This window comes from Penicillium macrosclerotiorum (assembly GCF_028827735.1).
Source record: "Penicillium macrosclerotiorum strain IBT 26536 chromosome Unknown utg000007l_segment0_segment0, whole genome shotgun sequence".
NCBI classification, from domain to species: domain Eukaryota; kingdom Fungi; phylum Ascomycota; class Eurotiomycetes; order Eurotiales; family Aspergillaceae; genus Penicillium; species Penicillium macrosclerotiorum.
In genome coordinates, this window is record NW_026643086.1 from 1,415,671 (window position 1) to 1,432,118 (window position 16,448).

Consider the following 16,448-nt stretch of genomic DNA (forward strand, 5'->3'; position numbering starts at 1 on the left):
TTCTATCAGTTCATGCAACTAACCTGTTCATCGCGCCTCTTGGGTAACGCAAAGAAACGCACTGTAGCAGGATATCGGGGTCGACTTCATCACACTGTAACCATCACACTGTAACTGCGGAGGCTTGAAGTTCTACGTTCCAGTTCACTAGAAGATAACTCAAAGTGGGCAACATATTCATTTACGGTACTACACAGGGCCTTCTTGCGGCGGCTCAAAAATCTAAAGCAGTTAGTCGCTGCCAGTCTTAACGGGGTTACTCCTCGGGTCAGACCGCCCGTTTGTTCAAAAGTTGAAGCATCTTTTCCAACTGGAACCAAAAACATCGCCAGCTATTAGATTGAAGAAGGTTCACTGTTTAAATTTTAGGTTTTCTCTCTCTTTTTCTCTCTCTTCCGGCACACTCTATATACTGAACAATTTATGTTATAATTAAGGGAGCACTCGAATGTGAACAATATGTCCACAATGCGAGAAGGGAATTCCGCCTCAGATGAGGCTTAGTTGGTCCCGTTTTCCAACAAGCTTAATCAGCGCGGGATCGGCCAAGCCGGACGCTATCTCGGGATGACTCCCCACCCAAAGGCAACGTTCTACCAAAACAGTCTTCTCTCCCCTTCACCGTTCAAAGACTTCCACTTCTTCATTGCAAATAATTTTACCTACTACTATCAAGCTTTACAGAAACTAAATAATTCCCCATGTTTCGCAGTCTTAGTCGTCCTGTTTCTCGGTTGCAGGTTACAAGGAGTTCTCTAGCACGCCAAATACATCAAATCACCACGGATTTCGTTGCCCGTGATAAAGTAGGCAATTTGACTACCAAAAAGGTCCCTGTATTCGTCGGCAAGAACCCTGAAGATGCCTACGTGATGATTGAGACCACTGTTGGACAAGTCTTTCGAGACTGTAGACCGAAGACCTCGAAAGCTCTGCGGACGCCTGAAGACCAATGCAAATTGGCATTTTACCATGATACGCAGCACTTTGGTTTTGGTGAGATTTCCTGACGCGGACAGAACTCATCAGAGTTCTAAATTAACATCTGTAGCAGAGCCAGCGAGCTATCCTCGACTCTATCTTCCGAGTCAACTTCCTCGCCAATCAGACTCGAATGTCAGTCCCGCAACTCTTTGGCTGACTGGAAAGACGCATCAAATTGTCCTAGATGGAACGCAAGATGGTAAGGGATTGTACTTTGCTTCCCAAGTTTTGAGAGCTAAGATCTATTCAGCTGAATTTGCCGAGCACACTGCGGCTTCCTTGAAAGAACTAAAGCCAGTCCTTGATAAACTAGCGCATATGTAACCAAATCAGCTTATGTCTGAAAACGAATGTTTTGATTTCCTTTCTATCTGTCTGCCAAACCGAGTGCGGATCGGTTTCTATGTACCACTACTCCTTTCCCTTCCCCTCTATCTAGAAACACAGCGAAGAAACACAATCCACTTGTCTACTTCCCACAAATATCTAGACACAAGAACACATGTATCATGGAAAGAAAATGAAGACAAAAGAGACTCGATCCTTGACAGCAATCCACTCCTAGAAATTGAAATACAGCCTCAAGTTACTATATTTCCAGGCCTCAAGAGAATTTGGTGTCTTGGTGTCGCTATATTTGCTTCAGACCTTCTTCGCATATTTTCTGTACACAGCATGCAGCTTGTCAGCATCCAATTGATTGGTGACCACAGCAACATGGGCTCTCTCAATGCCCGACTCCTTAATATCCTTGAACTGATAGCCATTGCGCTTCAGAAAAGCATCAGCAGCGAGCAAGGCGGTGCGCTTGTTCCCGTCACCAAAGGGGTGGTTCTTCATCAAGCTAGAAGACAACGATGCTGCCAGCTTGAAAATATCCGTCTCCCCCCGTAATGGTTCTTGTTTTCCGGTGCATCAACGGCAGACTCCAGCATAAGAGGCTGGGTAGGCATACCCTTAGGAATCAGCGTCTGGTGAAGCCGAATGACTTCGGCGGTGGTCAAGAATCGGATAGCAGCAGCGGACATTTTGAATCTGAAGAGTGATTGTGATAGAAGTTTGCTGTAGCGAGGAACTGTGAATGAGGATCTCTGATGAATGAATCTCTATTTCCTCTTGAAAACACCCACCTTATATACAGATCAGGGTTCTAAAAATGGAATTGATGCCAGGCACTTCATATTATAATTGATTTCAATATGATTTCTGTTCGTGAGCGTTGCTATGCGCTGTTATGAGCATCGTAAACGAATGGGAGTTGAAAACGACCTTACTACCAACTGGATATGCCATTGAAACCATAAGACCAAAAAGAGAGAGCAGGCAGGTCCTCAGGGTGATTGGCAGGCCAAGAACAATCAACATTGTAACATCAACAGCATATCATTCAGGCCAGTACTACCAACTTGGGGGCGAGGGAGACATGAATCACACGAGCATCCTCAACACGGTGCGTCCCTTGCCAGCCGACTAGCATTCCCCATTTGAAATCAATCATGGCGGTTAAGTGCAAAATATACTATTTGACTTGCATTGGAACAGCATTGGGACAGTGGATACAGGAGTGGTTTAGCGGCCGGTGGAGGTCACACATGGAGCATGACTTGGGCGTGAGGCTGAAAGAATTACAAGTAGATAGATCATGTACGGGCCGGGCGTGTCAGGCCACCCACGCGCTAAGTATTTCCCCATATGGGAAATGTTCCTGCCTATGCCTTTTCTCCTTGGCAGGGCCTGTTGATTGCAATGGACATGCTGGTTTATACAGTGACGTCGTCCTAACCCACTTTACGCCTGATGATGAAAAAATCGACTGTAGACGCCGGCAATGTTGGAATTCTCACAGATGAGTCGACCCTCTGGTGATAATAGCAACATCACAACATATGACATAGATAATACGCGTGACATCAATCTTTTTCCATAATTTGCGCTCACAGCTTTCGATTTTGAACCATGTTTCAAGGCGGCCAAGTGATTTCTGCGGCCGCCCCTTGGTTTGAGGCAGCCCACAAATTATTCGACGAGAAACACCGTTTTTTTGGAGGGACTTGGAGGACAGTGGCGGGAAATACAGTGGAAGCTTGGACTAGACAGATGCTTCGCCGAAGAATAGACGCAGGAGTTAAGATGATTGCATTGCGTAGCTGAAAGGCCGCAAGAAGATCGCCACGCTTTGAATACAGCCGTCGTGGCCGAGTTGTTCGTTTAGATGTGATTTTTGGGATGATTGAGAAGGTATACTCCAGACTGGCAATATTGAAGGGATTGCGCTCTCCTTGTTGGTCATCCAAGTCATCAAAACAATAATCATGGGTGTCAGCTGAAATAAGTCCACAGCCGACATTCTATAGAATGACACCGCCGCAGCCTGCGCCCAGTAACAATTTTTGATTATTGCTTATTCGCCTTTTAGCAGAGGCATTTTGATCAGTCAACTGCGAGTTGCGACTGTCAACATCAAATGGGATCAAAAGTTTGAACTCATCTATCCTATTATCTAGTGTTGGAATTACTGCGAGTTGTCACGTTTGCTTCACTCTCGTCGGCCATCAATATCACAAGTCCTTAGATTGTACATGTGATTTCAGGTAGGGTACCAAATCCGCTTCAACGCTCCGGCTATGAATAAAATTCTCTATTTTCAGGAGGTATACGAACCGCATCATCGTCAGGTAAAAAGAAGATAACAGAAAAAATGGGCGAAATAAATGCAGTAGTCATGAATCCATATCAAACACCTCCCTTTGTAACCCCATACACATACTCTCACTCTCTTGCCAAAATTGTCATTGCATCTCGCTGGAAGGTATGACGTGACACCTTTAGTTCTTACCCTGGGTATCCTTAAGAGTGACAATGCGGTTAAGCACGATCTTATCGGCAGTCGACTCCCGGTCGACAGCGAAGTACGCAATACGCATACCCTGGAAGCGGATCGAGTGTTTGTTGGCCTCGAGATCACCAGCCTCAGCCGCCTCCTTGGGCCAGGGCGCTGAGCGGCTGATCTCGTTGAAACCGGTCTCGATCATTGCACCGTGGAAGATTTGCTCCGAATCCGGGTTGATGTCCGCCAGGAAGCCGTCTGGATGCGCGGAGGGGTCGTCCGACTTGAAGAGTCGATCGAAGGCGCGGATCTCGGCGCGGATGGGGCTGCCATGCTTGGGCGACTCGGCCACCCAGTGGATGAAGGTTTTCGGGCGGATGGGCTTCTCGCCTTCGGCGGGCTTTTCATACTTGGCACGTACACAGGTGATGACGCCGTTCGAGTCCTTCTCGAAGGATGTCGCAGTAATTGGATAGGGGACCTTCAACAGGCCGACGGTCTTGCCGGGGGCGAGACGGAAATAGTCGGCAGAGTCAACCTCGCGGAAATCAGAGCGCTCGATGTAGACGGTCTTGGTGAAGGGAACAGTGTGGGTGCCAAAGGAGGTTTCCTTGGAGAATGGTACTTCGCACATCTCCTCGTGGTCGTCGGGCAGGTCGTCGATCACGACCTTGAGAGGTTCGGTGACAACCATGAGGCGAGGGACGGTGGTTTCGAGGAAAGTGCGCACGCTTTGGTCAAACTTCTGCATCTGCACGTTGGTGACGGCCTTGGTCACGCCGAGTTCATTGACAAAAGAAAGAATGGCGCCAGGGGGAACACCACGGCGACGCAGGGCAATAAGGGTATAGAGGCGGGGATCATCCCAATCACGAACATGACCCTCCTTAACCAGCTTGATGATCTTGCGCTTGGAGAGAACAGTACCGGTAATGTTCAGACGACCATATTCGCGTTGCATAGGCCGGTAGATGTCGAGCTTGTTGTTGAGCCACTCGTACGAGACACGCGAGAGCTCAAACTCCGTTGTGCATAGAGAGTGGGTGATTCCTTCGATACTATCACAAACACCGTGCGCCATATCATAGGTAGGGAACATACGATATTTCGAAGCACGAATATGCGGTTTGCCGCCCTCCGGAATGCGCCACGCGAACAGATCCCACATCTGCGGATTAGGGTCCTCGATGTCCTGCTTCAAGCGCAAAGCCGCTTCACCAGCGTTGTACTTGCCGTCGCGCATGGCACGGAACTCCGCCAGAGATTCCTCAATGGGTCGTGTACGGTGGCTGCAAGCAAAGCGTTGGCCGCCACGCTGGCCGGGCGCGGTTTCACCGCGCTGGGCTCGGACTTCAGCCTGAGTACAGTGGCAGACGTAAGCGCCATCACGCTTGATGAGTTCCTCAGAGAGCTCATAAAGGCGGTCAAAATTGTCACTGGCATGGGTTTCCCGCACAGGCTTGAATCCGAGCCAGGACACGATGTCACGAATAGCATCATAGTAGCGCTCCTCCTCGCCTTCAGGATTTGTGTCATCGAAACGTAGGATACACTCGCCACCATGATACTTGGCGAAACCGAAGTTGACTGCAATGGCCTTGCTGTGTCCGATGTGGAGGAATCCGTTGGGCTCGGGCGGGAAACGGGTGCGAATCTTGGGTACGGTTTCGGAGATAGGTCGCTCGTTGTAGACATCGTTTAGGAAGCCAACCTTGAACATGGCCAAGGGATCGCGGGGCTCTGAAACTTCTTTCGCCTCTTTGGGGGCTTTAGGCTTGTTCTCCTTGGGAGCCTTGGGGCCAGCCTCTTTTTTGGCTAGTTGCTTTGCGGCCTTCTTCGCCTCCTTCTTCGCAGCAGCCTTAGACTGTTTTGGCTCGCCAGTCGCGGCGGGCTCGACAGGCGTGGCCTCCTTGGGCCGCTCGGGGATCTCGGTGGGCTTGGTAGGATCCATGACCTTGAAGCCGGGAGTGGCGCGTGGACAATTGGTGGGGGAAATGAGGCCGATAATATTTTGCGAGGGGCTGCGATGCTTATCAGTTCCCATTTCGCTTATCGGCCCGATGAAACCCCGGATGAGTCAGAGTCCGCGGGCAAGTTTAAGTTGGAACTATGGAGATAAGTAAACAGCACATACAAATGAAGTAGTGGATGATGATACTTGTGATGAGTCGCATGTATGCAGCTTTACTTGGAAAGCTGCAAGGGATAGGTCTGTTCAAAAGTATTTACTGTTGATTCTCAAGTATCATGTGGAAGAAAACTGCTGTACAGTAGCGATACAATGTTTGTACAGACCCCAGAAGAGACCACGAGCACAGAGACAAGGTACGGAAAAATAGTAACACTAACAACCACCCAACTCACCAGAGCACCGGATTCATGCTATCCGAGTAGATAGAAGACACTGGAGCCCGCGAGATATGACAACAGCAGCCAAAGATCCCTCTAAAAACGGGGGAACAAATATGAACAAGATGAAAAAAAGAGAGGGGAAAGAATAAACACAAATGACGGACATGGGAATTGAAGAACAAGAGCCCCCGTTTGTTGTGCTCATTAGACCAATTTAAATGCCAGCGTAGGCTTGACGCAGAGTGTAATGTGGAGAGAGAGGGAGAGTGAGGAAAAGAAAGAAAGCAACCAAAGATGACCGTAACAAAAATCGACCAAATGCGGGGTATATGGCGTGGGTATAGAGACAAGATGATATGAAAAGAGGAGGGAAGGACGGATGAGGAGAGGAAAGAACAGGAGGGAGACAGATAAGGATATAGATGTGGAATCTTCAAAACAGCTGCTTCACGTCGATGAGCTCTGAGTTTCCAGGACGATCACGTTCCATATGGAACCACCAATCTCGTCCCATCTTATGATTCCAAGAGCCGGTGCAGGTGTCTTTCTCCCAAGGCAGAGCCTGAGAGGAAGCATTGCTGAAGGGAGTAATGGGGGTGGTAGGAGTCGCAGGTGTGCCAGTGGACCGGCCACCCAAGCTACCCCATCCAAATCGCGAAGTACTAGAAGCTGGCGAAATGATATCTTCCATGGGCGGTGGGTTCGGGGAATTCTTATTGTCGAAGCAATGGACTCCCATTCCGGCAGCGTAGGCAAGTGACTGGTTAGATGAAAGAAGTTGTTTCCATCCAATCAAACCACCATCTGATTCCTGCCCGGAGATGTCAGGCCGCAAGAGGAACTTGGGTATTGAGGCGCCAGTGACAGGGTCCATGACGCCCGAGCGACCCATGAAAGCAGGCATCCGAAATTCATATACCATTTTGGGCCCTTTAGTGTCGGGCGGGTTGTGTTTGTATCGCTCGGCTGCAGCCCAAATACCATAATCGTCCATTTCTGGCTCTGGATCATCCTCAAAAGAGGCGGAAGCTGCGACATCGGGCAAGTAGTCATCTGAGAAGTCCTGGATCAAAACCGGCATGCCCGTTTCAGTGTCCTTCACAGCCATATCGATAAAAGTTTGTGCGCGAATACGCGAGGAAGTCAGATTGTTTCCCGCTGGCAGGGCCAGGGGTCGAATACTGACAGAACCATGTGAGCTCCGTGGTAAACTATATCGATCCGGACGGAGCAGTGCTTGGCCCTTGATGATGGGCCGGCAGACAGCTTGGAGAACACCAGGAGGCTCCACGTCGTTGGGTGCGCGCATGGTCTCAAGATGAGGGAATCCAGCAGAGAGAATGCTTTGTGCAAGATGGGAGTTCGGGGTGTTGACGTGCTTAGGGGGACTCTGGAATGGGAGGCAATCGAGCTGTGTGAGGGCGGTACCGGGATCTGGGCAAGCCACGTCCCAATGAAGGTACTTCAGACTGGACGAGGCAAGGATAGGCTGGAAAACCATGTCTTCGCTCGGCATATTCGGGCATTTTTCACTCTGTACGAATTTGAACCGTTCGAGCTGTCGCAAGGAGGCAAGAATTTTGGAGATGACCAGCAAAGACTCCACATTTTGCTCCACGAGGACGAAAGACTTGAGCGATTGAGACTCAGGCCTTGATGTATACTGGGTCAGCCCGCTGTCGGTCACACCAGGTAAATTCTCCAACCGCAACGATTCCAGCGGCGGTAGACACAGCAATGTACTGTCTGCAAAGGCATCTTCGTCAAAGGATGAGATGCAGAGGTTCTTCAGCGATGGTAAGAGATCAAACATGCGCAAGAATATGCTTGGTTCCAAGGCGCCATTCCCGTTCAGCCCATACAGCATTAGGGTCTCCAATTCTGTCCATGAGACATGGTAGTCCAAAAATTCAAACATCTGAGAGGGGCCTAGGCTCCCGGGGCACAAAGTGCTACGAGGGGACACTTCTGAAACCTCCGCTGCCTCGCCCAATACCCAGGTATGTTCTTTCAGCCGCTTACGAGTCGATAAAGCGTGGGTCAAGCGATCGAACTCATGATGGTATGGAATGGAGAGGCCCAGTAATCGCTCTAGATTGGGACAGACCATAATGACGGACGCGACCAGGTCGCGATACTCCTGCCATTGGGCGCCGTGTTTGATGGTCGTAAACAGCAGATCCATCTGTGGCACACGTAGCTCACGGACAAGATTGGCCAGCAATTTCCGTTCGCGTAACGTGCGTCGCAGAAGCTTCAAGCGACTTCCCCTTTTGAGGCGGTATTTTTTCAATTGGGCAGGGGAATCATTGCCGACAATATGAATCTTGTTATACCTGAAAAAAAAAATAAGTCGGCATATTAGCAATCACCATTGACTTCGACACTTATTGCGATCTTTTTCTTTTGAGACTCACAGTCTTCCTCGAACGGCCTTTTCCCACGACCGGCAGGTCAAGGACAAGGCATGGAGGTCGCGCTGATAGCATGTCGTGCAGCCGGTCTGGTGCGGTGCCTTGTGTAATGTTTCGAGACTGTTGAGAATGACATCGTAGACTTCCGGGGGTACTCGACGTTGGACCGGTTCCACGGCCTTCCCAAAGGACCCTACCGAGTCGATCGAGTCAAATTGGCGGTATGATGAGGTTGGCGAGGAGGGCGAATAGGTGGTCGTTGGGGTAGTCGAGGTAGTATAGTTGGTCTTGTACGAGGAGACGGATGAGGTGCGCGAGGCCACCGGGTGGACGGTCACCGCGAACTCTTTGTAGCTGGAGACATCCGAGGGAATTGAGTAAGGCACAGCAGGGCTTTCTGGTCTACTGGCAACAACACTCATGGTGAATTGACACGCCTATCATCGGAGAGACGTGAATGTTGAAGCAAAAAAGACTTTATCAAAAAGAATAAAAAAAAAAGCCGGCGTGGCTTGCGGAGGGAGGGTCTGAGGCGGGGGAAGTCGCAGCAAGAATGTAGGGGGTTCACTGTCCACGGGTTGATATCGGGAAGTGTCGTCGGAACGGGGAGAAGATCGGCAGGAGAATTCCAGGTGAGGTCACTTGTGGTTTCTGTTTTGATGTTGCAACGAGTGTGAAGGGCGAACAAAAAGAGGGAGTGTATGTGCGAAGAGAGAGAGGGCGAGAAGGAGGAAGAGGAAGAGGAAGAAGCCGGAGGATAATATCACGCGGCAATCAAGCCGATCCCCTCGACCGACATCTACTTCCCTTGACGGAGCACCACTCTTCGACTTGGAACTTCCAAACTTACAATCCTCCACCATTGACTCCTCCAACCACTCTTTTCCCGCTCGTACTCTCTTTGAGGGGTCGCATTTGGCGTCTGGTCGATCGACCCCCACATCCCAGTGTTTCTGCTCGTGCTGAGCGGAGAACCTGACAGGGGCGGCGGTTCAGGGGTTGGAAGTATCCTCGCCCTATGCCCAATGGGACAGGGATCCGCTCGAGCTTGTCGAGGCATTTTCTTGGACCTCGCCGGTGGTTCTATTTTGGGCCTCTTTTGCTTTTTTTTTCTTCCCGTTTCGAGTCATCAAATCGCATCTGGAGCCAACAATATCCCTTCCGGCACCGTATCCCGGTGCATGGCAGCATGACAACCGCCAAAACACGAACGTCCCTGCAGCCACCGTTCTTCGAGGACGGTTCGTGAGCTGCAGCGCTAGTCTGTGCGAGGGATAGTCAACTAGTCAGTGGGTCACCTTTTATGGGGCCGGTTTACCCCCTTTTTCTCCCTGGGTATTTTCTTGCACAGTGCGCTTTGTAAGAGGGTGCTAAATCGCTAGTCTCCCTCAGGTACCCTACCACTGCCAAGCCCAAGGGAACTTGGGACAGTCTACGCACTTGATGCACGATGGTATATGAATTGCACTCTATGACCTGCACCGACATGTTTCAGCACAATCTCACTGTGACGGGTGACTCCTGGATGTGTTCTCTGATCCTCCCTATGGCCGGTCTTTGCACCGACACGAACTGTGGTCAAAGCGTGAGACACCCGGCGCCACTCGTCCAAATCAGTAATCAGCCGCCAGGAACCAACACCCTGCAACGCCAAAATACCATCACACCTACATAAACCCACATGGCGTTGCATGGCCCTAGGCATTCCACCCGAATTCTACAGTTACCTCGCCACCCAGGTCTCAAAAACGTGGCCTGGCCTCCGAGGACAGTGTCTCTATGACTAATTTCCCTAGCACAGACTGGCAAACGAACCCCGAGATCGAAATAGGAAGATCTGCGCTCGTAGAATGACTTACTAACTGTGCCTACGTATGTATTCCAAGAAACAAAATCGTCATCGCGGAGCTACTCGGCCATCAGCCCATCAAACGGGATTTCAATCTCGGCAAATACGGGAGCAGATGTAGGCCAATGTTATCGTCAAGCCTTACTTTGTATAGAATAGCGGCTCTCGTCAAATAAACGATGTGGACAAGACAGAGCTGAAACTCGATCTGGTGGAGACCTACCCACCCCATCGTCCCCGGGCCAGCAGCCAATTGCACCATGGGATCTCACTGTCGCGGCTCATCGTCAAGGGGGTTGTCCAGTTCATCGGATTCGCCATCTAAGATTTGGAATTCAGACGGGTCGGACCCTATCGTCTGCCGTCGCGATTCGCAGCTCGTGTCACTCTGGCGACACTAGGGTTTTCTGCACAAGACTCCCTCTCATGACCTGCTATTTATGATATGCCTAGAGTGACCCACCCATGTTTATCTTTTTCGGGTATAAAGCCACTACTTGTTAGGGTAGTATACTGTCGGTCAGGGAAGAAGCAGCTCTATGAATATTGGAATGTAGTAATTTGAGCTGGTCTGTTTGAAGAAATACAGCCAGTGTTCATGAGTCAGAGCGCTGTTTGCTATTTCTTATAATATTCCTGCGACTCTGAGCACATTTATCATGTAACGAGATGCATCTTGATTCTAACAGACATCTCTGACGATTGTGAATAGACAGGCTCGAACACCAAATCGACTGATACATAACACCCCCCTTATACGACAAAAGGTTCATCGTAGTCTTTAGGTGCAAGTTTCAGTATTCGGGAACTGGCCCAGAACCCCGAGCTTGCGTTCGACATCATGGCACCGTCAGATTTCCAACGACTCAATTCTCCATTGACCAGCGTCTCATCGCTATTCAGATTGTTCGTTTCATGAGCAATGAGCTCTTAGAGAGAGGACTGGCAGGTTTGTTTGCATGCTCGCTAGAAGAGCTTTATAGGAAGACAACATATCTTCCTATAAGAAATTTCGAAATCTTCCTCTTATAATTCCCTACCTCTCCTATAAATCTATTCATAGATATACAGATATACTTGTATACAAATGTATCTCTTCACTTCGCTTACTTGCCATAAAAATCTTGCAGACTGTAGCCAGGAAATCGGAAATCAACTTGACGCACTATTTGGCAGGACTAGCATCCTTTTTCTCTTTTGGGAGACACTCCTCCAGTGTTAGGCTTAGCGTGGCGTGTATGGGATTGCTGGATCATTTTTTTATTCCTCTCTACCCCTCTGCGTCATGAGACTTGCCTCCGGGCGCTGCGGTTCAACCAAAAGACACTATTATAGCACCAAAATACGCGATGAATCATCAATCCGAAATAAGAAAGGGATAATCTTCTCCGTAATTCGACATATAACAGTAGGTTCAATTGGCATTTTTCATTGGTACTTTCTTATTATATAGTCTACGGACTAGATAAATTTTACTCGTACTTCGTTAATGCAACCCATCTCATATCCCCTTAAAACTACCTCCTCGGCAACCCTAAAATGTTCAGTGATTGCAGAGATTTTCAGCCATGCAAATGTTTTTACTTATAACCAGCTGAAAGGGAATCCGGAGTCACGGAATGAACATATGTCTTCTTACTTAATATAAAATAAAACAAGAGTATCGTGACACATCAATCTCGTCTGCATGTTGGGCAACTTCATGGTGGAGTCAGAACGTCAGAGCGTGATTTGCGAAAAGTGTGCGAAGAGAGAAAAGAGATCCACTGACCTAGCTGTAAAGGCAGATTTTGCTTTGGATACACATCATCCTGTCTTTGTGAAGTACATATTATGCCTATGGCGATGACTATATGGGATCTATCACCGAAGAAACTCTTGAGCGTCATTCGCGCTTGATTCTCTCCTTGCATTTCGGATATGGCAAAGGAGATGCGGATACTTAAGAGAAGGCTTGAGATGCTCTATCTACTGAAGAAGTCCTCATGGTAATCGTAAACCAAACAGAAAAACTTGATGGGGTCATGGAAACGACTTTAATCGTAAAAACAGAGGTCCTGACAGTTGGTCCTGAATTCAAGCAGCAGAAGATGAGATATTTCGAGCTACGCGGCCAGGAACTGGTCTTGGTAGCGACCATATCAGGCACTTCGCTGTGTGATATTGATGGTAGCAACTGTCCGATTGAAGCGTCAATGAAGCTCATTGATATTTTACGACTCAAATCTGATCAGGACTCAACTGACGCGGAGTTTATTTGGACATATAAACTAGGTGATACATGGCAGAAGGAGAACACTTTTATTAGCAGACCGCTTGGCCGATATGAAGAGTTAAAACTATGTTTATATGGCTTCAGGACAGTGTGGCATCCGGTCACTCCAACACTATTCCCTTCGAAGCTCTTCATACTCGGGCAGCTCCCACCCTTTTACCGGCGAATCCATCAGAAACCGGCCCAGGGAATCCACCTTCAAGCATGATGCCAGCCACATTACCCAATGCAGTAATGTGATGGTCAAAGGGGACCACTGGATTTCGTTCATAAAGGGCCGAAACTGACTGTCGTATGCCTGGAATGCTGCAACATGAAAGTTCCTTCTTTCTTCTTCTAGATCATTTGTGCGTCCACAATGTTTTCCAATTTCAACCGCAAGGATGTACGCACCCACAAGAGCCCACTAGACGTGCCCATGTCTGTACTGGCCGAAGGCCCATAGGCAGCATCTCCCAGAAGCACCACGCGGCTTTGATACCAAGGTTCCAATTTGAAGAGCCCCTGACATTCACAGTAGAAGTCTTCGGCGTCCATGAGCGACTCGAGGATTGAGTCGACCTGCCATTCCGCGCCTTTAAAAACCTCTACAAAAACGCTCTTTTCCTCGCGATCATCTCCTTTCCGGACATTTTTGAGACGTTCTGTGACACTCTTGCCTGTCAAAAATACTTGGATTCTTTGTGAATCATGTCTTCAGGTCAAAACAAATCGGCCTCCGGGAGCAATGTACGTCGTGGCGATATATTCCTCTCCGTCGTCCATGGGACGAAGAATCGTAAAATGTGCGACGTACTCGTCAAATGGACGAAGCGCGTCCACTGCATCGGAGGCAAGCGTCATTTTGCAGATGCATGATCTTTGCCCGTCGGCGTCGACGAGAATATCAAACTGATCTGTTGTCTCATCCGCGAATCTGACCTCGATGGCAGTCCCTTTATCTTCGAAGTTCTGAATCGAGGAACCAAAGATATACTTCACGCGACTTTTCGTTGCCTCATACATAATGCGGCAGAGATCTCCCCTGAGGATCTCAAAGTCACTAGTAAAGCTTTGTGGCCCATGCCTGGATTTGTTGGCAGGGAAGTAGGCTTGACGTCTCCCGGCGCTGTTGACAATCTGCATGCCTTGCTCGGGAATGACATGGGCACGTACGAGGCTTTCGAGGTCCATGCGCTTTGTAATCTCGACTCCATAACCCCGTATATCTATCTGAAGGCCGCTGGTTCTGAGGCCGGGGAACCATTCGACGACAGTGACCTCATGCCCGAGCTTGGAGAGCCAAAAAGCGAGAGCATTTCCTGCAATCCCTGCACCACTGATAAGACCTTTAGTCGGATCATTTTCTGGGAGCTGTCAAGGGAACCCTGATGCACCTTCCAAGACAAGAGAGGAATAAACTACAGAAAAATTCAAAATCTTACAGCTGAATAAAATAAATGTCTTTGCTGACGGGAAGTGTTAAGAATAGGGCAGTCCAAGACGGCTCCTTTTCAAGGCAACTGCAGCAAAGACCGAATATAGTGAAGACCGAATACAGCGAGGATCAATATAGCGAGGATCAATGATACGAACGTAAAGATTCGGGGGAGACGCAAAGGCAGATGCTTCCTGAGCCAAACACGAGATACGAAGAGGCAAAGCGACCTCTCAGGTGCCTCAATAGCATACTACAAAGGCAACAACCAGATCATAGGTTGCTCAACAATGCATCCGATAGACGCTGATTACCCGTCCACGTTTCTCCCAGATGCTTTATCCTATCTTTTTTCACACAAATTCCATACCAAAGTATAAGTTTCCATTGCCATCGTCAAATCTAAGATCATCATGTTATTGGGTTTGGAGACAACTGCCCGCATGCATAGCGAATTACCGGCCTAGGCCATTCGGGCCATCAGAACGTACATACATGACATGACGAGACAAAAAAAGGGGAAATGATAAAGGATGGGAAGAAAGGGGATAGTGGGAAGAATAAACCAGAGAGCTCTAACCATGGCAAGAAATCAAATTCCATCTTAGACGTAAATGCCCATGTTTGTATCCTTCTTCTTGGCCTGTACCTCGGCGATAGCATCAACATAGTTTTCATGGCCAACCTTATTCATTCCCTTTCGCAAAGCGATCATACCAGCTTCAACGCACACGGCCTTCAGCTGAGCACCACCGAACTCGTCGGTGCTTCGCGCCAACTCAGCCCAGTTCACGCTGTCTTCAACAGACATCTTACGCGAGTGGATTTGCAAAATGTTGGCCCGCGCTTCCTCGTTAGGAAGTGGAAATTCGATTTTGCGGTCCAGACGACCGGAACGAAGCAGGGCAGGGTCAAGCACGTCGACACGGTTGGTCGCAGCAAGAACCTTGATACGGTCGTCGGAGGCAAATCCGTCCAACTGGTTCAGCAGCTCCAACATGGTACGCTGCACCTCACGATCACCGGACTTCTCAGAGTCGAAACGTTTTGTACCCACGGCATCCAGCTCATCGATGAAGATGATTGAGGGGGCCTTCTCCTTCGCCAGCGCAAAGCAGTCACGCACCAGCTTGGCGCCGTCACCAATGAACATCTGCACCAATTGCGGGCCTGCGAGCTTGAGGAAGGTTGCGTTTGTCTCGGCGGCACAGGCTCGTGCAAGAAGGGTTTTACCGGTTCCAGGGGGTCCATACATCAGAGCACCTGCAAAATAAATCGAAAATGTCAGCAAATGGGACAAAAGAGCTGGCTTGTATGGAATAAGCAGACTGACCCTTCGGCGCCTTGATGCCAATCTTCTTAAAGCGCTCTGCTTCCTTCATCGGCCATACTATAGCCTCGACAATCTCCTCAATCTGCTTGTCCAGACCACCAATATCTGTGTACTTCTCCGTCGGTTTCTCATCGACCTCCATCGCCTTCACACGGTTGTCATATTCGGCTGGTAGCGTATCCAGGATGAGGTATGAGTCCTTATTCACACCGATCAAGTCAGCGGGCTTCAGCTTTTCGTGATCGACCAGGCCGATAAGCGGAAGGAAGATGGTCTGTCGGGTCGAAGTCTTGATGACGGCAGACTTGCCCACCCTCGTAGCGTCCAGGTCAATGTTGGCGCCTTCCTCTGCGGCTTCAGCCTCCACATCAAGGTCCAATAGCTCGACCACATTGCCGACAAGGTATGGTAGTTGTCTATCGTACGAAATTTCGATGTTAGCTGAAAGAAGTTCTGCTTGGTAATCGAGCGGAGATTGTCGAAAGCTCCGCGGACCCTGTGTTGTGAGGCTCCGCAAGAGCTCTCTTGCCCACGCCATCGCCACGATCGTCCGTACCTGTTGTTCTCGATCTTTTCTTGGTTATCCTTGACTTTCTCCCGCATTGTGCTCTGCTCGTGTGTCAACCGCTGGAACTCGCTCTTCATGATGCGCATCTCGTTCTCCAGCATCCGCCGCCGTTTGACAATGTCCGCCGTGCTTGAGTGTAGAATCTCGTCATCTAGAAGCTCATCCTCTTCATCCTTCTTCTCGGCATCTTGCATCTCAGCATCTTCGTCACCACCAGGCTGCTTGCCATCGTCGCCCTGGTCTTGCTTCTTGTCTCTGGTCTCGCGCTCGAGGTCGTCAAGATCCTCAAGGGTCGACATAGTGGATGGAGATTGATGGGGAAATTAACGGTCGGGTTTGGATGATAATTAAAGGCCTGGTAGCTCAGGTGGCGGGTTCGAAGTGAGGAGGTTGATGCTGGAAGGGAACGTCGGAAGGTTGGAGAAGAGC

General features: G+C 49.3%; 6 protein-coding genes across 6 annotated transcripts; 1 reads left to right on the plus strand and 5 right to left on the minus strand.

The window, feature by feature from the left end:
- Window positions 1-701: 701 nt before the first annotated feature.
- N7462_007336 (uncharacterized protein) lies at window positions 702-1,308 on the plus strand (the record flags this gene model as incomplete). The annotated part of the gene is made up of 3 exons (XM_057079054.1): window positions 702-996; window positions 1,052-1,183; window positions 1,235-1,308. The coding sequence occupies 3 exons, from the start codon at window positions 702-704 to the stop codon at window positions 1,306-1,308; spliced, it is 501 nt and encodes a 166-aa protein (XP_056931724.1).
- Window positions 1,309-1,626: 318 nt separating this feature from the next.
- On the minus strand, window positions 1,627-2,012 carry N7462_007337 (DOC family protein; the record flags this gene model as incomplete). The annotated part of the gene is made up of 2 exons (XM_057079055.1): window positions 1,627-1,883; window positions 1,940-2,012. The coding sequence occupies 2 exons, from the start codon at window positions 2,010-2,012 to the stop codon at window positions 1,627-1,629; spliced, it is 330 nt and encodes a 109-aa protein (XP_056931725.1).
- Window positions 2,013-3,809: 1,797 nt separating this feature from the next.
- Window positions 3,810-5,855, minus strand: N7462_007338 (glutamine--tRNA ligase; the record flags this gene model as incomplete). Its single annotated transcript, XM_057079056.1, has 1 exon — window positions 3,810-5,855. The coding sequence occupies one exon, from the start codon at window positions 5,853-5,855 to the stop codon at window positions 3,810-3,812; it is 2,046 nt and encodes a 681-aa protein (XP_056931726.1).
- A 741-nt stretch (window positions 5,856-6,596) lies between these two features.
- N7462_007339 (uncharacterized protein) lies at window positions 6,597-8,999 on the minus strand (the record flags this gene model as incomplete). The annotated part of the gene is made up of 2 exons (XM_057079057.1): window positions 6,597-8,499; window positions 8,581-8,999. 2 exons carry the CDS (start codon window positions 8,997-8,999, stop codon window positions 6,597-6,599), a joined length of 2,322 nt encoding a protein of 773 aa, XP_056931727.1.
- A 4,038-nt stretch (window positions 9,000-13,037) lies between these two features.
- On the minus strand, window positions 13,038-13,874 carry N7462_007340 (fad binding domain protein; the record flags this gene model as incomplete). The annotated part of the gene is made up of 2 exons (XM_057079058.1): window positions 13,038-13,380; window positions 13,435-13,874. The coding sequence occupies 2 exons, from the start codon at window positions 13,872-13,874 to the stop codon at window positions 13,038-13,040; spliced, it is 783 nt and encodes a 260-aa protein (XP_056931728.1).
- An 848-nt stretch (window positions 13,875-14,722) lies between these two features.
- N7462_007341 (proteasome regulatory particle base subunit RPT5) lies at window positions 14,723-16,318 on the minus strand (the record flags this gene model as incomplete). Its single annotated transcript, XM_057079059.1, has 3 exons — window positions 14,723-15,381; window positions 15,452-15,867; window positions 16,008-16,318. 3 exons carry the CDS (start codon window positions 16,316-16,318, stop codon window positions 14,723-14,725), a joined length of 1,386 nt encoding a protein of 461 aa, XP_056931729.1.
- Window positions 16,319-16,448: the final 130 nt, after the last annotated feature.